At 39.1% G+C, this 21235-nt stretch overlaps 3 protein-coding genes across 5 annotated transcripts; 1 reads left to right on the forward strand and 2 right to left on the reverse strand.

The window, feature by feature from the left end:
• Nucleotides 1-112: 112 nt before the first annotated feature.
• Nucleotides 113-20985, forward strand: LOC145501686 (uncharacterized). Of its 2 annotated transcripts, XM_081481105.1 has the most exons (14): nt 113-213; nt 358-677; nt 1510-1574; nt 3677-3793; nt 4137-4338; nt 4819-4924; nt 6031-6082; nt 6339-6440; nt 6988-7159; nt 13885-13991; nt 14789-14859; nt 15579-15644; nt 16034-16133; nt 20697-20985. In XM_081481105.1, the coding sequence occupies exons 2-14, from the start codon at nt 380-382 to the stop codon at nt 20979-20981; spliced, it is 1743 nt and encodes a 580-aa protein (XP_081337231.1). In that variant the 5' UTR covers nt 113-213; nt 358-379; the 3' UTR covers nt 20982-20985. The 2 variants fall into 2 exon arrangements, with proteins under 2 accessions (XP_081337231.1, XP_081337235.1); XM_081481109.1 differs by having other exon boundaries at nt 125-677; nt 1516-1574.
• Nucleotides 7169-13855, reverse strand: LOC145501698 (uncharacterized). 2 transcript variants are annotated; one of them, XM_081481114.1, is made up of 3 exons: nt 11302-13855; nt 9402-10588; nt 7169-8259 (listed from the first exon to the last, which is right to left on the reverse strand). In XM_081481114.1, exons 2-3 carry the CDS (start codon nt 10575-10577, stop codon nt 7930-7932), a joined length of 1506 nt encoding a protein of 501 aa, XP_081337240.1. In that variant the 5' UTR covers nt 10578-10588; nt 11302-13855; the 3' UTR covers nt 7169-7929. The 2 variants fall into 2 exon arrangements, with proteins under 2 accessions (XP_081337240.1, XP_081337244.1); XM_081481118.1 differs by lacking the exon at nt 11302-13855 and having other exon boundaries at nt 9402-10641.
• On the reverse strand, nt 16147-20483 carry LOC145501719 (uncharacterized). Its single transcript, XM_081481128.1, has 2 exons — nt 20460-20483; nt 16147-19582 (listed from the first exon to the last, which is right to left on the reverse strand). The coding sequence occupies exon 2, from the start codon at nt 17779-17781 to the stop codon at nt 16783-16785; it is 999 nt and encodes a 332-aa protein (XP_081337254.1). The 5' UTR covers nt 17782-19582; nt 20460-20483; the 3' UTR covers nt 16147-16782.
• Nucleotides 20986-21235: the final 250 nt, after the last annotated feature.

A 21235-nucleotide genomic window follows, 5' to 3' on the forward strand; every position in this document is an offset into this window, starting at 1 on the left:
TTGCCTTGGAAACGTGAATGATATTTTTATTCATATACACCTGCTGCTAAATTGGGGAACCTCGTCTCCGGGATGAGGCGAATACGCAACCGTGAGCAGTCTGGGTCGAGACATCACCAAGGTGGCCGGCAAGATAAGACACGGAAGAGAACGATTGACATCTTAGAATCGTGGATTCTCTCGCTGTTGGAAATAGCGTTGGTCTTTGCCAGAGTAAACTTTCCAAATGCTTACAGCATTTTAAGAAATCTGATATCGCTAGTGGCGGTTTTACTTGCAGTACAATGTTGCAAGCTATTGTAGACAGAGGAAGACATGGTGGAGTTTGGAGCAAACATGTTTATGTGTTCTTTGTAGATCGTACAACCGATGGTCTCGAATGGAAGACGGAGACAACAAAGTGGAAAGTTCGACCGAAGTTTCCAGCGACGCTGCGGCGCAATATGACAGAATTTCTGACTTGAACAGCCAAATAGACGAATTGAAACGCGAGCTTGAAGCAGTGAAAAAGAAACTGCACAAAGCTGAATTCGAACGAGACAGTGCGCAGAGAAGTGCAGAAAACCTGAAAGGTGAAGTGAGGGAATTGAGCAAGAAGCTGCAAGAGGAGAGGAAGAAGACTGCTGAGAGCAGAAGGGAAAACAGTGATGCTCTGCAGAATTATGAAGAGATTCGAGGTAGCTTGCTTTGGGTTTTGTCTGTTAATTCCAGTATCTGTATACCTTTTGGTGGGCCTGTCATAAACTACTAAATCAACTGTTGCCTTGATCTTAACACCTGATGCAAAATTGTTGCTTTGTGGGTGAATTGTCTTAGCAGCTAATGAGCAAGTCCACCTAGACATGTATGACTTTGTACGTGTACAATTGTACCATTAATTTTAATGCATCTATCGTTGATCCCCTCCCCTCCCCCCCCCCCCCGATTTATTTTCTTGATGGAACAAAGACTTACTCAATCTGTAGGGTATAGGGCATAAAATTCACATGAAATATCCCCCTCCCCCAGAGGCTACAAAGCCAGATTGTCAAAACTAAAAAAAATTGTCAAAATGTCAAAAGATGAATTACTCTGCTTCAATCACAAAAATCCTTTGAATATCCAAACTTTTTTTCAAACTGCTGAGAAATCAGCCAAGATACAATGCAAGTGTAAAAAGTGTACTGTAATATATTGCTTTCCTTTGTTTCTCTTGGTGACCTGTATGGAAGACTGGGAGATTCATCTCTAACCGAGAGACTCCTAAACAAAGGACTCTGGAAGAGTTGGTGTGAATGGGTATGGGAGGAGAGGGTGGGTGTGCGGGCAGGGGGGGGGGGCAGGGGTTTGGTGGTGAATGGTTTAGAAGGAGCAATGGAAGGCAAATTGGGTGTTAGCGTTTGATGTTGTTGCAAAAATTGCTTTTTGGGCTTGATCCAAAGAGACCTGCTGCAAGAGGAATGAGGGGGAAAAGTTAGGTAAATTAAAACTACATTGTAGATTCTAACCCCATCATTGAAATATTCTAAGATGCAGCAGTTTCAAGTTTCATTCAGAAAAAGGACAGTCAGCAATCTGATGCTGCAGGTAGCAAGGTGAGAAAATGACCAAATTACATGTATTTATTTTTCTTGCTGTACTGATTACATGTAGTTGGGACAAAATGCTACCAAAATTGGAGAAGAAAAATACAGGGAGTATCCAGTGGGTACACTGTACTTTAAAAAAAAAAATCTGATGAACTAAGAGCATAGAACCCATTTTCATGTACATCCAATGCTGTTTAAATGCTAGTATATGGAAGTGAGAATTGACCCTCCTTACTTTTGGCTTTGTATATATGGTGTATACAGCTGTAGATCTAGGATCATGTGTACTAAAGGCATTCGCGGTCGAGTGTTGATCGATACCCTTGATTGACAGTGGTGGATCTAGGGGAGGGGTGTAGGGGGCCTGGGTCCCCCCTTTTTTGGGAAAAAAGGAAGAAATAGCAGAAGGAAGAAAAGCTGGCAGGGCAAGCAAAACAAAACTGCCCCCCCCCCCCCCCCTTAGCTCAAGTCTGGATCCGCCACTGATCGATACCCTCAACTGACCCTTGATCAATACTCAATTGACACTCCATCAACACCTCAGTTGACACTCGATCAACACTCCATCGACATCTCGGTCGAGAGTTGAACAAATTTTCGATCGATTCATATAAGTTGGTCGACACTCAGCCAACTATCAACCGACTGTTGATTATAATAAGTTTCGATAGTGTCGATTGAGTATCGGTCAGGATGTTGATTAAGTATGGATCGAGATGTTCATCTAGGGACCCTTGATCAATACTCGATTGACACTCCATCAACACCTCAGTTGACACTCCATCAACACTCCATCGGCTTCTCGGTCAAGAATGGAACAAATTTTTGATTGATTCATGTATAAGTGGGTCGACATTCAGCCAACTGTTGACCCACTGTTGATCAAGAGTCGATAGAGTGTCCACTGAGTATCAATCAGGATATTGATCAAGTATGGATCGAGATGTCGATCGAGGGATTGATGGAGAGTATTGATCAACACTCGACTGTGGATGCCTTTAGTACACATGATCCTAGATCTATAGCCGTTTGATGTCACTTATTATGGGGAGTTGCAACTTCGTGGGATTTCCCTCTTTAATTTCAGGAAGATAAAATATAATGTACCATTGCAAGGAAAATTATTAGAAATGCTGTGGAACTTTGTGAAAGGCATTAGACATTAAAATTAATTTAAACTAAATGACAACAATTTTAAAATTCACAGACATGTTTCAGCAGAAACATAATATTATGCCTTCATTGTTGTGCTACAATGTGTGCATAGAGCGTAAAATATAAATACTGGAAATGCTAAGGAGTACAATGGTGGGAAGATTAGAAAAAGAATTACAATAACAACGCTTTTCTTTATCGTCAAATTTTTTTGAAATCAATTGTACAGTTATCTTCCTTTTATCCAGACCTGCTATCCAGACCCCCAGGGCCCCTATGGATACCAGCCTCATTGCTGAATGGGCTACCCTGGTTAAATAAAGTTACTTACTTACTTACTTACTTACTTACTTACTTACTTACTTACTTACTTACTTACTTACTTACTTACTTACTTACTTACTTACTTACTTACTTACTTACTTACTTACTTACTTACTTACTTACTTACTTACGTATTTATGTACTTACTTACTTACTTACTCACTTACTTACGTACGTATTTACGTACTTACTTACTTACGTACTTACTTACTTACTTACTTACTTACTTACTTACTTACTTACTTACTTACTTACGTACTTACTTACTTACTTACTTCTTTTTGTACAAAGAGAGAAACAAAGTAAGTCAGGTCCATCTCTCCTAAAGGCTACGTAATTATAGATAAACTTTTTATATAAAGTCAAGTTATGTTTGATGTCACTACTTTCAGTCAGACCATTGTTTCTTTAAGGGATTTGCTCCTTTTTTTGTTGCGGGGGGGTGGGGGGTATGGGTGGGGCAGTGGGCTGTTACTAGCTGACAGTGCACAGTAGTTGGTACATGTAAATATGCTTTCTTTGTAACTCTGTTGAGATATCAAAATGAGTTGCATTTCTGTACCCAGGGAGGTGCATGTACTGTAATTGTTGCCTCATGGTAATATTTTGTATTTGCCACACCACTCTAGGACCTGCGAGCATCATTACAAGAGGCTGCTGCTGATGCTATGAGCCAAAGTGGATTTGTGTATGATGAGCGGACAGGACTGTATTATGACTGGAATACTGGCTATTATTATGACCCAGTAAGTCGAATATACAAAATTGCACTAAACATACATGTCAACCTGTAAGGCTAGTGTACTAACCTTCAAATAGAGACCTCCAGGTTAGAACAAACACTTCATATTTTAAATCAGTGTCTGTCTCTGCCTGGAAGCATATGGGTTACTTTATGTTAGAGAATTTCGACCGAGGTCAAGATTTTTCCATACAGTCACACCAAGTCGTTAATATTCCTTTGATAATCCTGGTCAGTTGGTAAAGTGTCCAGAAGACAAGATATCAATTTACTGTCAGTGGTCATTGTGGCCTTTCCCATCAAAGGGATTGTTATTTAATCTCTTGATGTTTTTTTTTTTTTTTCAGAATAGTCACCTGTATTATGAGAACACTACGGGAATTTACTACTATTATGATGAACCAAGTGCCACTTACAAGTTTCACTCCAAAATTGACTTATCCAATGATCAAGAAAAAACAGTTAATGATGATAAAAATGATCAGGAGGAAAGGGAGAGTGGTGAAGAATACAGTGAAGATGAGGAGGAGAATGATAAGGATTTAGAAGGTCTGTAAGTCTATGCTTTGTCAGAAACAAAGATGTCAAAAAAGATGTTACTCATGGATCAGTCTGTGACATGAAGTAAACTATTAGCAGAAATGTTTGAATTTCAATTTAAGTTTGAACTTGCTGGTAACTTCTGTTTTCCATTTGACCGAAAGTCCCAGTTTGAATTGAAACTCTAGAAATTTCCAAGGCAAAGAGAACAGCATTTTCCAAAATTTTGGAAAAAGAGAATAACCTCATGAGTACCCTGCAATCAACTTCTTGAAGGGTACCTCACAAGGTCTACATGTAGTTTACGTATACCAAAATAAAATATTATTTAGTGGTCAAGCTCAAATGATAACAGAAAAGCCAAAGTCATGAATTGATTCATTGCAGAAATGATTGTGCTTTCATCTGGATTATGCATATACGATAATTATTTATGTTATCTGCTTGGTTTTTGTGCCAGCTAAATTAGTATTATTTGTTTTGGTTTAGTTATAGAAGTGCAGTTTCCTTGTATCAGGGCAATAGTAATCAAGGCTTCCAAAATAAAAGTGGGAAGTCTGTTTATTGTCACATACACGGGTGGAACAATTGGCAGGTAAGAGAAGTGATTGACAGCACTTTTGAGAATTGATCTTATTTAGTCAATGATTACACCCTGTATCAGAATTCAGAAATAAATCTACATGGTAAGCTCAAAATATTGCCCTCTCAGTTCTGTGCTTTGCAGCAAAAGACATGTACATGTACAAATGCTTTGAAATTTTTTCTTCTTCTGAACATGTATAATTTTTATGATCTTAGGGGACTTCTCTTCTCTTTGAAATTTTTTCTTCTTCTGAACATGTATAATTTTTATGATCTTAGGGGACTTCTCTCAAAATTTCATTTCAGTAGGTTCAAACGGTCATGTTTTTGGTTGAGATTGCCGGGTACTGAGGTTTAGTTTCATTATGCTTGTTTCTTTTTTGTCAAGGTTCATTGACTGTCTTAAGTTTGCAGTCCTGATTGATGGTGTACAGTTCATGTATTTCTTTGGTTGGGTTTTGAACTTCAGAATTCACCAGTCATTTATAAGGGCATTACAATTTATCGTATTTACGCAACTAAGTTAGTTCAGAGGGCCCAAATAACTATAATCAACCAATCAGATTGCTCCATTGCTGGTCCAATATTCTCGTAGTATTGGACCTGGCGCTGTTCCAAATGATCTTGCACGACCACTATTGAAGAGTTTTTGGTTGTTTTATGGCTTTAAAATCTCTGAAAGAACTTGCCTTAAATATAAACGATTCCTTTTCTTTTTCTCCCAACCCTCTTTCGCTTTTGGTTTGTTTAACTTCAGACGTGAGTATACGCCTCTAGAGTCAGCTCCCAATCAGGACTACATGCTTTTTGCAGTCTCAGTGATTATGGCACTTTTCTCTAAACATTTTCAATCTTGTAATACATTTCTTATTAACAAAGCTTGCTTAGAACCATACTGGGAGAATATCGGCCCTTGGCCTTTTTGTACAGACCTCGCTGTGCCCCGCCCATACTGTCAAAACCTTGGGCCAATATTCTCCCAGTATGGCACTCGTGCTTGATTAACAAGACATATTTACCAATAAAATATACATCCAGTAACAATATCAGTAGTTCTGAGAGTAGCTCAAATTACTATAGACTGTCAAGGAAACACTTCCCTGTTTTTGTTTGCAGAGAGAAAGATATGTCACATGTTATAAGAATCCCTGATGTGGAAGTCAGCAAGGTACTTGACTGTACTTAAGTCACTCCATTATGTGCATCAAAATCAAGGGATTTTCAACCACTGAACTTATTTTTGCCCTCCCGTTTCTAAATGTTAAGACTTGAACTAATGCCAAAGTCTTCAAAGCTTCCTTCCTGAATTTTGTTTCTCAATTTCAAGCCTCTTGATGTTATATTTTTGTTATATTTTATGAATTTTTTTTAACGGCTTGCAGTGTTAGTACAATAACTGATGGAAGTGGTTGCCTTTCTTCCAGCTGCAATGCAAGATCGAGTTTGACAAAGAAAGACGTCAGTTCTTCATCTGGGATGTCGGCAGCAGAAATGGAACATTTCTCAATGGACGACGACTCTCTGAGGTATCAGCAATAACTCTTCTTCATGTGAATATATGACATATCATATTTGAACTTTGGGAAATAAATTTAGAGATTAGAGATCATTGCAGATATAGAATGTAAGCAATTGCAAAAATAAAGACTAGAAAAAAATTCAGGATTCAAACTCATGAGCTCTGCAGAACTGTTGCAGTGCTCTACCAACTGAGTTTCATGTGTCAAGTCAACTGGGAGCTATTCATGTCGTGAGCAGAGTTCCTACAGGGTAATATATGCAAAGTCTCCTAGGATCAGAAAACCAAAACCAAAACCAGAGTAATCCCTCAGGCCAATCACCAAGGACACAAACAATACAGTGAATCAATCAAAAATCACTGTAAATGCACGTAGCTAACACAAAGCGCGGGAAAACGTGTGTGAGCGCGTCACGATTGGATGTGGCTTTACCTCTGATTGGATGAAAAGTGGCATGAGTTTTTAAGCCGATCATGTAGTGTAGAAATGAAAAAGTAATTTTTTTTCTACACACAGTGAAAATGCTCCGACGCATGTATATTTTGACTTCCAGAGCAAACAAAAAAGTGAACAACGTGTCATCACTCATGGAGATGAGCTTACACTTGGCACCACTACACTCTGTCTGCACATTCACCCAGGGACACAAACATGTGATTCCTGTGAGCCCGGTCAAGTACAGGCCCAGGCACCCCAAGGAACATCATTTTCCATGGATGATGAAGGTACATTTACTTGATTTGAAGGTCTGTACATTGTCGGTGTTTAGGTTACTTTACATTTGTTGTCAGTGATGTGTTACTGTACATGTACTTTTTTAACAATGATAATTTTCAAACAGTCAATCACATTACTCATGTCTTATGGCCCATACCATGACGGCTAAACTGACGGTTTTAACAGACCAGACAATCGACTGACAGACACTTTTCACTCGACTTTGTGTAGAGATAACTTCCGCGCTGCCGAGTCGCCAGCAACTCTTTTTTCGTGACTAACTTCACCCGGAAGTTCATCTACGAATCATGGTTGCAATATTAGTATGCATATGCACTGTAGCCACAAAAGACCAAGTTTTAGGACGTTAAGTAATTTAACAGCAAAAGTTTAATCATATATGTAAGCCTTATTTGTTCATATTACTGCAAATGAAAAGCAGAGTCGACGTTTTTATGCAATTTTACTGCACACACTTTTACGCATCTAATTTTACACTTAATTGCCCACTGGCTCTTCTGCTTTCTCTTAAAGGTCTTAAATGTGGTCTTCTTTTCTTGCACATATTCTTCTACCGTAAACGTATTAAAATAGGGCCTTGCTCAAAATATTTTCGTGTATTTCGATCTCCTATCTACATGTTTGATGTAGAGGATCAGGGTCAATTTTTTTAGGCTAGGTGAGCGAAAAGTTAATATTAGATTTACATCACTACAAAAAGTGTGATTTTTCTTATAGTCTACATGTAAGTTGAATATATACGCTGGGTCCAATTTAGTCAAGGCTTCTTTTGCTGGGCACTCTTAAAGGACTGCAATTGTGGGTCGTCTTTCTTGTACACTTTCTTCTTGTGATAAAAGTCAAACACTTCGTCCTTTTTAATGGCGATCATCTCTCCATAGTCGATGTTTCCGTCATTGTCTGTGTCAAGAATTCGGACAAGCTTCTTTAGCTGTTTTCTTGTCATTGGAATGCCAGCTTTCTTGACGCCATTCATAAACTCTGCCCTTGAGATCTTCTTGCTGTTGTCTTTGTCCAGCTGACGGAAGAAGTCCACTACACGAAGACCTCTGAGCTCTATGTACTCTAACAGCAAATTGAGAACATCCTGAAAGACAAAATACATATAATAATGTAAAGCACTCTTATTCTATTCCCTGAAAGAGGCGTTGGGTAGTGTTGCCAGTCAGGAATACAATGGACCCCTCAGTGTTAACCGACGTTTTGGTGTGGTGTTCTCCAGTCATAATGCGCTTGTGACTCACAAGCGACAGGCACAACTCCCAGTTTTTTCCCGCCATTATGTGCCGCGCCCGTCACCCGTTGCTCGCCCAAAACACGGCAACTGTACTTTCCGTCATTTAATGAAATTACGTTTTCTTTTATCGGGCAAAGATGCCCCAATGTTAACGTTCAGACTTACATTTTGTTTTTCTTTAATTACCTTTGTCAAGCAGACTCAAGTAAAATGATTTTTCGGTCTTATGACCATCACTGCAATATTCTTAATGCAAATAGTGAAATAAACCGTTAACCTAGCTCTCAAAATGTAGGCGTCGATATTACATTAAAACGGTTCAGTACAGCTCATAAGCGGATAGCCTTTTGATAGAGCGGGCTAGTCGAAGTTGTGAGTATCAATACGACATGGTAATATCGCGAATCAATTTTTCTTTTGAATTATGTGGAAAACTTTTTAACAAGTATGACTCCACCTACACCGCCCACACTTGGCAAGTTATTAGTTAGATTTTCGGTGATTTCTCAGCTGACGGTTAAAATTCAGTTGATCACTGGTCAGCTATCAGGTACATGTAAACCCCATCCTGACCTTCTAAATAAACTGAGGCCCCGTCCACACTGCGTTAGAGGAATTTGAAAACGCAGGTTTCACTCTGAAATCGCATCGCATGTTTTCCGTCCACATTACACCGGAGAAATCTCAAAACGCTACAGTCACCGATCATTTTGGATTTGTGTTTGAAAAAAAAAAATCGGGCGGGGAATCACATGATTATCGTGAGATCATCGCTTTCAAAAAGCTCCGTGTTCAAAATGTTTTCTTTCCACACGAAAGCGAAAAGCTGGCGTTTTCAAACTCCTCCGGTTTGAAGATCGTTTTCGAAAAGCTCTGTTTTTGTGACGGATTAGTGTGGATGGTAGGCCTAACCACAGAAATAAAGCTGCGTTTTCAAATTTCTCAGGCGTAGCGTGCACAGGGCCTAAGATAACTTTTGGTTCATTACTCACCACTTTTTTCTTCATTCTCTTAACCCTGTCTTTTCCTCTCATGGCTGTACCGCATTGCACATTCAGATTAGGTCTTTCATCGAGTACGTCCTCCAGAAGATCTTCAAATTCCGCATTCACAGGAATCTCGTCGAAGTACAACTCGTCTATGACGCTCTCTTTGTTCTTGGCTATGGCGCTTAAAATCTCGTAGGCACCCTCGTTCTGAAACGGGTTTTGACCAACCCGTAAGATCTGCAGAGTAGAATTTTGAGCTAGTCCGTTGGCTAAGCATTTCGCTCCGACAACAGAAATTCGATTACTGGAAATATCCAACTCGTTCAAAGTGTTGTTTTCGCTTAGAGCTTCACCGATAGCTTTCGCGCCGTCGTCAGCAAAACCATTCCACGACAAGTCCAGGAATTTCAAAGCGCAGTTGCCTCTTAGGCCATAACCAATCGCAACAGCGCCCTCTCTTCGCAAGTGGTTCCAGCTCAAGTCAAGGTATTCTAATCCAACGTTTGCATCTATGGCTGGTCCCAGCAGTTTTCCTCCAAACTCGCAGAAGCGGTTGTGACTCAGATTCAACGATTTTAGGGTGTAGTTCTGTTTCATGGCCTCAACAATGGGCTCCGCGTCCTTTTCTTGGAAGCTGTTGTTCGAGAGGTTAAGCTCTAGAATTTCGTTGTTCTCCATTAGCATTTCCGCCATGGCGTAGGCCCCTTGTGTACGTAGATCATTCTGCGAGACGTCCAGCTCGGTGATAAACGGGTTCTCTGTTAGCATCTTGGCGATGTAGATAGCTCCGTCCGCGCCGATGGAATTATCAGCGATGTTCAATGTTAGTACCAGCGTGTTCTGCATCAGTGCAACAGCCACTGCCTCGGCACCCACAGACCCGAGATTGTAATGTTTAAGATTCATTTCGGACTTGCCAAGCTGCCGAAGGAACGGCGTACAAGGTATCAAGCCGAGATTTTTACAAGCCGTGAGGTAATGTCCCCTTCCCTGTCTGTTGTCTTGGTCGGTGTCTTCTGTGAACTCGCTTTCCAAGTCCGTGTCGTATTCGTCATCGCTGCTCTCTGATGCTTTCTCAGTGTGCACGAGTTCTTCTGTCAGAACTTCGGCTTCTGTTTCTAGCGCAGAGTATGGCACCTGCCTGATACAGTCTACCTGGACGGGGTACTTAATTGACATAGCTGTTGAACCTACAAATAAGACGAAGTATTTCCAAATGAATTATCGATTGCGTTGAACTTTTGTGTTTGTTTCTTTTGTTATTGTTTTTTTCTCCATTTACATGTATAAATATATTTACAAAATATCAGTCTATAAGGCAAGGGAACCCAGAGAATGCAATAAGGCTTATGTAAAGGACTGCTTTATAGATACTTAAGACCCCGGCAAAAAATAAAAATGCTATCATTGACACACAATGATTTAAATCTAGAGTAAAAAAATAGTAAAGCAAAGCTCACTGAACGCGCAAATGCCCACTAAGGAAAGGAAAAAAAGGTACATATAAACACATAAAAAAGTACATATAAGCACACTAAGAGAAGCGAGATATACTGTGGTATAATATAATACGACTACTACTACTTTAATGGCGATACGTTTATTGATTACTGTGATGTCGTTGAATAGTCTTTGTGTAGAGTTTGGAGTTAGGCAACCGTCAAAATGTCAATCAGTCTCATTTTGTTTTTTAACAGGTTTGATTTTGAAACATATTTATCGCTAGGTTGAACTTCACACTTCACTCGAAAACGTCAAACATCTCTGGCTTTCTCTTTGGTATCGTCAAGTGCTTATTTTGAAGTGTGCTTCTTCTAGTGTTAAAGTAACGTGTAGGATTAGAAAGGAGTAAAATCGCTAAAACAACATTAAAGGAATATAATTGCAATTCAGTGCATCTTACCAAAATGATTATCGCTTTTTAGTTTTGTCTGTTCTCCCGATAGCGATCCAAATTCGATAAATCCTTAGTTAAAGAAAATTCAACATTGTAACCAATTGCTCGACGCGTAGTTCGACTTTCGAAGGCAAGTTAACATCAAATATTCTGTTATTACATGTCGCAATCATTCAGTAACCAAAATATCTGTCGAGCGATTTGCGGCTACGTGAAATCCTTAATCACTTATGCATAAAGCGAGGTTGTGCTAAGTGACCGAGGCACTTAAGAAGACCGTTGCCAAGGAAAATAAAAGCTGCTGCCGTAGAGACGAACAGTGAGTTAGGCGCTGAGAGCAGATATCAACCAATGATATCTGACCCACTTTCAAAAGTCTTTTGTCTGGGTATGGGCAAAAATATGAATCATTTATCACTTGTGTAAACTTCGGGCAGGTGGGCCTGTGTTGTTTACTGGTAGCATTTTAATTTATCAGGTTTTGAGGAACATTCAACGGAATAAAAATACGATTTTTATTAACCGTTGTGGGGTCACTACGACTTCGTTATTAAAAAAGATATATGACATTTCAAGAAGACCTTTCGTGAAGTCATTAACTTGTTATTTTTCCAACACCACAGCAGATATTTTTCTCCAGGTTTTTAACAATAGGAATATGACTAGAGACAGGATTCCAATTAACTCGGTTTGGCCGCTTGCATTTTAATTTTATTCCAATTATCTTTTGCCCTTAAAAGCACGTTATTCATTAAAAAGCAAATAGTTTTCGCAAGAAGATTGTTGATAACGACGGCTTTTGACAATAACTTTGTTTTGTGACGTGCAGTCATGTCAGTTAGTAAAGATTTCGGGAAGATTTTAGTTTGTTTGTTGTATTTTCCATCGTGTTTAATTTATGTCAGCACACCTGCCGTCCTTTGGAACTTGTCATAATATAAGTAAGTATTGGAATAAATTGGAAAAATTAGCGTTAAAATCGCAAAAGATGATAGACGTCGTTTTCTTCAGGGAAAAACTGTGCAAAATCTAGAAAATGTTTCTTGATTTTAAGCCAAACGATACTTTGGTTTAGATTCTTAGTAATTGTTAATCCCCAACTTTGCAATCACGAGACCAAATTTGTCCATGTTGTAATTATTTCCGTCCTTGCTATAGACCCTTTGCATTAATGGCGCCGATATTTGAATAACAATACTTATACACCCTAAGCCTCACATTCATGTGAAAAAGCCTTTTTCTGGAAACATGAGTGCGAGGCTAAGTATGTATACTGTATTGTTATTCAAATTTAGGCACCATTTATGCAAAGGGTCTATTTTTAGTCGTCCTCGTCTTCTAATGGAATCATGTCATTTACTGAGTGTTGTTCGACAAACTCAAACCAGTATTGTTAGGCTGCCTGTGATCTACCTTATTACATGAAATTTTCGCGACACGTTAATTTCGCGATTTTGAGGTTCGCATATTTCGCGACACCTTAATTTCGCGATTTTGCGAAAATTTTGTATTTTGACTCACTTTAATTTCGCGTTTTTGAGTGAGACACACTATATTTCTTTGTCAATGTTATTTAAGATGTCCCTGAATTTGATCAAACAACTTAATCAACAAAGTCCAAATAAACAGAAACGTAACTGATTATGTAAACAGTAACAAGAAAGATGTTCTCACAGTGTCTACAGGGCAATTGAAAGGTTTAAGCAACTAGTGGAACAGCACTACCAAGAGCCAGTAAATGGACAGTTTGAGGATTGTACAAAAGAAGTGCTACCTGGAGTGGAGACGGAAAGCAGTAGTGATGAAGAGGACCAGATTAGTTCAAAATGATTGTTATAAACGTGTGTAATGGTAATAAAGTCGCTTTTTTTAATTATTGACGTAATGTGAGGCACTTAATTTTCGCATCATGTTAATTTCGCGACATTTAATTTTCGCGTCACTTAAATTTCGCGATTTTTTTTAAATCGCGAAATTCGCGAAATTAACGTGTCGCGAAAATTTCATGTAATAAGGTAGTTATTTTTCCTTTTCCCTGTAGATCACGGTTTTTCCTCTTCAATTTTCTGCGTTGGCTTCTGATATAGTTATTATATTTGGCCTGGTGCCTCGGCTACACGATACCGTACTTTTCGTCAAACCTAATTCACGCGACTAGTTCATTATTAAGGCGAAGAAAACTCCTTTAACCCTTGTAAATCACATATATTTTTTCTCAGTACAATGGAAACTTGGTTTTGACTTTCAGAAACGTGGAAATCTACTTTTCAATAAAGAGGGAAATATTTAGCAGCTCTTAGTACGATTGATTGGTGGACGGATGGACTGACTGATAGTTGACTGACTGAAACCCTGTGACAAACATTGCATGTTGACTGATTGGCACCATGGCCTACTGACCGACTGACTCACTGACTCACTGACACCCTGACTCACCGACTGACTGACTCACTGACCGTGACTCCACTAACTGACTGACTGACTGACTGACTGACTGATTGTTTGTTTGATTGATTGATTGATTGATTGATTGACTAATTGATTGATTAATTGATTTATTAATCCTGTTTAATTTGATTTCTTTTGCAGTCTGTATTACCAAAGTAATTGAAGGAGATAGATCACTGAATTCATTATCAGTACAAGAACAGAGAAAATCAGAACTCAAAAGAATCAAAAAGGCGTACGCCCTGGAGGTGAGTCACTTCTTTTTAAACAGACCTACAGTCAATGACTGCACCTCGTTTACATTGTTACAGGACAAGTGCTATTACGTGTGAAGTGGAAAAATTACAGTCAGTTGATCTAGAAATATCGTGTTTACTGTACCAACTGGTGACACGGTAAATAAACAAACATATATTTTTAATAAAACATCGACTATTAAGAAACCCGACCTGTTGTTCACATGCAAAAAGTCATGCAAGAGTTGAGTTTAGTTTGAGGCTACCGAGAATAAATCCAGTTAGAGGCACGACGGAGGATTTGAACCAGAGACCTTTGCATTTAGCGCCATAAAACACTCGTGACCAGCCGTTTATGTATATTTCGAATCTTCTTTACGCACTAGTTGGGGAAAATGATATTGCATCTCGCAGAATCTTAATTGATCTTAAAAGAGCTCAGCCACGGTATTTTGAGTTATTTTTGCCATCTACAAAATTACCTCTAAACTGAAGGAAGCCTGAAAATAATAGCCTACTTAGATAGAAAAACACTGAACAGATGGTAATGAATCATAAAGGAATGAGGACAGTTACGGATGGAGAAGATTAACAGCTATTACCAGCAAAGAATTTTAAAAATTTAGCTGTAATTTAGGCTAAACTTTTCAAGATGTGCAAACCGTGACGAAGCTCTTTTAATTTTTTTAATTTTGCGTGCGAGGAAAATTAAAACTGAATACTCGATTTCTTTTAAATAAATGACCAGATGAAAGTTTCTGAAAGTTTAATACTTTCAAAGAATCATAACGCTAAGTTATTTGTTTCAGGAATCTTTTTACTCTGAAGAAACCATCGATTCAACTCTTGCAGGAAAGTACAAAGATCGTGCTGACGTCAGGTTAGTGCAAATCAAAGCAGTGATTGGTCGAATCACGGCACATGATTAGAACTCAACTGAGCTGGGTTGCCTAGTAACAACAAGCTGGCGTGATAATTTTGAAGTGCTACATGTACATGTATTTCTAATTAGACAATTAAACCAGAAAACTCAGTGGATTTCTCTTGGAAGACTTGCTAGGAGGATATTTACTTAGTAAATGGTTTGAACCCAGGCGTATCAGTAGTTCGTCTTGTGTGATCCGGGTGAGGGTAGGGTGTTGTAGTCATCAACAACAGTTCTTTTCAGAACTACCCTCAGCCGGACGATCACGCAAGACGAACTAAGAGATTTGCTGTTTGATTTATTTTTACAATTGAAGATCTTCTTGAGCCACTCTTGTAAGCGACTATCTCTGTTCAGTGACCGCCTTCTCGAAAACCGTTGAAATTGGAAGCTTCTGTCAATGATCATTCCTGCTAGTTGTTTATGAGATGTCGTTCTCGCGAGCGATCGGCTATAGATACACTCACTTGCGAGAGCTTGAGCTCTGTTCTCGTATTCGGTCGCATTCGGAATAATATTTCAAGCGTTTTCTGTTGAGTTCTTTCCAAGTGCTATTTGCATCCCAGAGAAAATGACACCTCGAAGCATCGTATATGCCTTGTGTCGCATTTTCAGCTCTTTGTGAACATTCTCAGCACAATTTTGCTACAATTTTATATTTGTTTGATCTTTAGACGTACGAAGGTAGGAAGTGATGTCCCTGTTGTTGTCGCCGACGATCCTCCAGCATCAGTTCACAGGTAAACTGAGTGATGTCACCGTAATTCACGACTTCGTATTTTAGCTACTTTTTCTTGTCAGTCCAACTGATGTCTAACTAACAATTTTTTACACCTAAGTGTTACGTGAGAACATCGTCCTATCGTCATGGCAACCGAGCTGACTGTCACAAGTCCCATTTGATTCGTCTCTTAATTTTGCCTTGTTTTGTTTTGGTGAAAATGGAGAATTTCTCTCGTGTACAGTGTGCTTCCAAAGTCAAGGATGTCTATTGTTTCATTGAGTTGGCAGTCATTGCTCTTTTGCAGTGAAATCCTGGTTCTTATTATTGCTTTTTAAAAAAAAAAAAAAAAAAAAAGAGATGCCAGAATTTGTGTAATTTCTTACGTGTTATTTTGTTTGTTTTCAGACCAATTAGTACAGAGAATGTTGGTCGTCAAATGTTAGAAAAGATGGGCTGGAAAGAAGGAGAGGGACTGGGGCGAGAGGGAGCTGGTCGCCGTGAACCAGTAAGCGTGCAGTTTTAATAGTAGAAGACGTTTTGAATCATAAAAAAATGCATAAAACAGGAGCTCTGATTGGTTGTATTTTTTTTTTTGCCTTGGTACAAAGCTTTGCGTCTGTTGACATTACCCTTTTCTTGAGTCGTTGGACATTCCCTAAAATATCCGTCCAAGAGTCCTGAGATTGATTCTAAAAATATTCGGAAAATATCAGCCTGTAGAACTGGAGGAATTTGCAGCTGAGAACATTTAAATGACATTGCGGGGATCAGCCACCCAGACAATGGAGACAAAAAAAAAAAAAGAAAAGAGCGTTTTTTGTCATTTCATCATTTATTGTACTTATAAATTAATCCTTCTGGCCTCAGTGTTTGTACAAGATAGTTTGTACAAAGTACTACTGGGCATTTCTTTATGGTTTTAATTCCAGGAGATGTATAAAAAAGGTACAAAACAGATTGAAAGTTCAAATTACAATACTGTATTTCCTCCAGTAACCCAGGATAATTATTCTTTAGTGAGACCAAGAAGAGGCTGCTATTTATAGAGGAATAATTTATAACGTAACTAGTTCAACGGAGACAATGAGTTCAAAATGGGGAATCACTTAAAAGTGGGAGATGATTAAAATAATTCGTTCAAAATGAGAAATTATTTAATAATAATTATTTCTCTCAGCGCTAGTGCAGAAATCCCTTTTCAAAAGCGCTTCATACATCTTTGTTTCTCGGTCTCTATAATCTGGGATAATGTTACCAAAGTAATCTTCAACGAGCCACTCATCTGCCGTTTGATACGAATCCGAACCAGATCCTGAGGTGAATTTTATTGTCTCTTCATCAGATGATGAACAGCTCGTTGACCCTCTTTCTGTGCAAATTTCGCAGCTAAGTTCGTAATATCTTCCGTCACTTGAAAGGTTCAATTTGTAACCATGTGGGCAAGTTACAAGAGCCCTGTCGCCATCTGAAATGTTGCTATCACTTAGTATTTCTTTCAGCCAAGCCCACCAACCCTTTGACTTTCTTCTAAAATATAGCAATAGAGGCGAACTTTTCTTTCGTATTTTATGAGCTGCCTTCGACCGTACTTCAGAGTTTGTATTTTCTCGGCGCCTTGTTGTATTTTGCCAAAAGCACAGCTGACTTATGATCTCTGAGAACCGCATACAAACTCTCATCGCTTCGGGCTTGATCCGTCTTAATATTGTTGTTGGTAAGGCTAAGATCCAGCACAGCGCACACAAAGCCGCAACCACACATTTGTAGATTAAGTAGATGAACAATGTCAGTGTAAACGCCGCAGGAACAAGAAACGCGACTGATGATAGAAAGGAAACGATTGCCAGTGCCAATAGTCCAAACTGTAACAGGAAAAGAACGATCAAGCCGGACAAGACTGATGCCAGTGTGAACACAGTCAGCGTGAGTATTGGAAGGAAACTTGTGAAAGCCAACGAACTGTATAAACTCCATTTCCACGGTTTCTTAGCAACAATTTCCACTAAAAACCATATTGGTGGTGATAACACAATCTTATGCCAAAGCACAACCATGCGAGACGCTACCATTTCTCCTCCTCGGCGATGGCTCTCCGAGAGTGTTTTCTTTTTGAAGTAATGTGCCAATGTGATGTCATAGAGAGTACTGCTCATAGATGTCCGCGCGCAGACGTACGTTTGATAAAGAGAAACGAAATGACTATCAACCTAACTTGCCTGGATTTTCTAACTGCTTATGATCGTCAGCTCAAGACACAGCCGGTCTTGAGACGGTCTGGCCTCCTCGCCCGAGTTTGTTTTAACTCGTTGAGATATTTATGCCAAAAGAAGTTGATCAACGAAAATGATGAAGAATTATCGCCGGTTCAGCAAGACCGATCTTTGAATAAACGTCCTCGGCGTTTAATCGAGAAAACATGATAACCCAGTATTTTTAAACAGAAAGCTCTTTGTAGAATTTTGTAAATTTTGCCATAAAGGAGAAATTCTTGTAATTTTGCAAGTTTTCAAAGTACTTAAAATCTCTACCTTTCGGCTTAAGGACGTTCGCGCGAAAATGTTCTACTCAATAGATTTCTTCAAACTTCTACTGCGGACAGATAATGAATAACTTCGGACTTCGTTTTAGTGATATAGCGGCTTGAAAACTAGTCTGATTTTGAAAAATTGGCGCGCGTAAATCTCAAGGGTTTTTAGCTTAAAATATCAAAGATGAATCAACGGAGACAAACTATCGTAATATTTTGTATAAGTGAATCCGTTGCGTTAGAAATTCCAAATGTTGCCAACGTTTTCACAAAACTTAACCGTTCAGGAGGCATTTGAAACCGCCGCACAGATAGACGAAGAGCTAAAAAGAACGGAATTCGATAGCGCACTGATCTATCATAACTTCAAACTTCTAGTCGATAGATTTTCTTCATGGTTTCGCTAAACGTAGAAAATCGGCAGAGTAAATGATCCGTCAAAAGAAAAATGGGGGTCACCGAACGTCCAAGATCGTTAAATCCAGGCAAAGCTAAATCAATGGCCATCTGCCCTATTATTGTTCACTTTATTACTTAGCGCGCGCTCGATGCATGACGTGGCGCGTGAATTTGTGTGCGCAGTAAGGATGCGCAGAAACAATTAGCGCGAACGTCCTCCATTTTTCAATTCTTCCTTATATTTTACCCCGCTTTCCATCTCCAACTGTTACATGCCAGCAGCTTAAGGGCCCATTAACCGATCTTTTCGAGCCGTTGCTAAGGAGAATTTATTCTCATATAACCTCATCATTTTTACTTAGTTCAGAGTTATTTCATGTGTTTTAACTTTTTCATGATTAGTAACACTAGTGATGACGTCATCAGGCCACGCCCATGGTCATGTGACTACTGAAAAAACCCAAAGGCTCCCAGGCAAATTACTTTATCGAAATTTTTTTCATTGATTTGATATTTTAATTTAAATCCTCATTACGCTATGCACAGATTTTGTTTCACTTCTAAAAGGTCAGATTTTGAGAGAATTTCAAAATATTAAAAAATTCGTAATTTTCTGAAAAAAGCATGATTTTGAAAAAGGAATGCATAGCTATCTTTCCAACGTTGGCTTTGATCGAAATCCGTCGAAAAAGGCTGGATTTAATGAAAAACCGCGTTTCCTTTAGCACCTAAAGAAACCGGAAGTGCGCCCGATATATATTGGAAGTTACCCTATCAGCGCGTGCGCAATTTACACTATCAGCGCGCTTCGGTAAGATCAAACAAAGCCACACGGAGTTAGTTTTTGTCTTTCTATTGCTCTTGTTTTCCTGTCTTCTTCTTCTTTTGTCTCTGCTTGTACCTTTTTTACTTTGCATTTTGTGAAACACAAAGAAAAACATCTAAAATGTTAGCGAATTTGGAAGTTATTGAGTTTTTTTTATTTTCCGCGGTCAGGCTGACGTAAGTAACCGGAAGTGAAATTTCACCTCCTTAGCAACGCGCGCGAGCGCGCGCATAAATCAGTTAATGGACCCTTAAACTTCCTTTTGCGGTGATAAATAACGGGAAAGGTTTGTGGAGGGCAAAGCTTCCTCGCTTCCATACAGTACCTTACTTACTTTTGCGACATTTAAATCTTTATTTCTTACTTTTGCGATATTTAAAACTTTATTTAATCTCTGTCAATCTTACATGGCACTGGTCTGAAAATTGGTGTTCCTGCTATTTAAAACATGCTCTTACCACGAACCAGGCGGGCAAAAACGTCCTCACAGCCGATCAATTTGTCCAGTGCCCGGCCCTTAGTGAAGTCACTGTTGTATAGCCGGTTTGCATAAAGCTTATCTAAAGACGGTTCTGGGGGTCTGGATGGAGCTGCTGGGATCACAGTTATTGGTGAAATGTTCGGCGATTTCTCGGCTGTCATTCAAACTTTCAATCCATATCCCAGTTATCATTAAATTTTTTCAGCTCTCAACTATCACTTAAAAAACGCTTCATCTCTCATCTCTTCAGTTAGACATGTAATTTTAACCCGTTCCAGGTCCTCCGTTATGACTGTATTATTGCGTTGTTAAGTTGTTTAAGATAAGGTAGGGGACATTTTAAATATCCTAATTCAAACATTCGTAAAAGTTTGACAAAATTCTTTTTAACTTTCCTGGACTTAAGTTAGCACCATTTTAATTGTATTACATCTAAGCGATGAAAAGTTGACGAAGGAGGCAGCTTTGCAGGGTGGCCTGGCCACTAAACGTAAAGCTGGCTGACGTAATATATCAAACACGAAAGACCGTGTTTGAGCACATTTCCAAACACCGAGAAGAGAGTTGAAAATACGACGCGCAGCGGAGTATTTTTGACGAACTTCGAGTTGCCTAGCTTGGATATCTGTTATCGGATAGATAACAGCTAGCCCTTTTCTATACATACTTTTTTTGAATATTAATGACGGAAGTCTCGTGATTCTCTTCTTTTAGTTGATTTTGGGGTCGACAAAGAATTTATTTCTAAGATCAGGATTAGTTTTTGAATGGGACATCTGGCTTAGCTTTCGCACTTGTTCAGTCAACCAAAACCACTTTCCATCTTTTCACACAGGTCATTGTTGAAGTCCGCGACAATCTCCGAGGTCTGGGTACGGGTGTAAAACGAAGCATTGATGACGTGGACGGTAAGAGTTACATCCGTTCTAAAACGCGTGAGAGGTTTGGACAAGCAGCGTCTGTTATTTCTGGTCGACAGCGATTTGTGGCCGCTGACACAACTCAAGCCGAGATGAAATCACAGATTACTGATCAAACAAAGCAAACAGAGCAACCAAACGCCAATCAAGTAACATTGCAAATAAGCGAAGCGAAAGTATTAGATATTTTCGCGGAGTAAAAGTTGGAAATCAAGATAATAAGGCGATCGAATTGTGGACGTGAATGATATCCAGATCGTGGGCGCACGTTAAACGCACAGCATAGAAAGTGTTGTCAGAGGAGAAATTGTTCTGGCGTCGTTCATACTGTACCTTTTAACGCTGATTTTGGTGACTACTAAAGTTTACTACCCTGGAGGCAGTATTTTCGGCGGCATGAAACAAAAGAAGGATTTCTGTGTTCGTAATTGACATTGTCCTTAGCCAGTCCGCA

Source organism: Orbicella franksi, chromosome 1 (assembly GCF_964199315.1).
Source record: "Orbicella franksi chromosome 1, jaOrbFran1.1, whole genome shotgun sequence".
In the NCBI taxonomy this organism is placed as follows: Eukaryota; Metazoa; Cnidaria; class Anthozoa; order Scleractinia; family Merulinidae; genus Orbicella; species Orbicella franksi.

What these genes read in the sequence shown, in the direction of transcription:
- LOC145501686 (XM_081481105.1), top strand. Translation starts at nt 380, where the DNA reads ATGGAAGACGGAGACAACAAAGTGGAAAGTTCGACCGAAGTTTCCAGC. An exon ending in ATTTTCCATGGATGATGAAG is followed by an intron (nt 7,160 to 13,884) that starts GTACATTTACTT and finishes TTTCTTTTGCAG; the next exon opens with TCTGTATTACCAAAGTAATT. An exon ending in AAAGATCGTGCTGACGTCAG is followed by an intron (nt 14,860 to 15,578) that starts GTTAGTGCAAAT and finishes TTTGATCTTTAG; the next exon opens with ACGTACGAAGGTAGGAAGTG.
- LOC145501698 (XM_081481114.1), bottom strand. Translation starts at nt 10,577, where the DNA reads ATGTCAATTAAGTACCCCGTCCAGGTAGACTGTATCAGGCAGGTGCCA. An exon ending in AGAGAATGAAGAAAAAAGTG is followed by an intron (nt 8,260 to 9,401) that starts GTGAGTAATGAA and finishes TTTGTCTTTCAG; the next exon opens with GATGTTCTCAATTTGCTGTT.
- LOC145501719 (XM_081481128.1), bottom strand. Translation starts at nt 17,781, where the DNA reads ATGAGCAGTACTCTCTATGACATCACATTGGCACATTACTTCAAAAAG.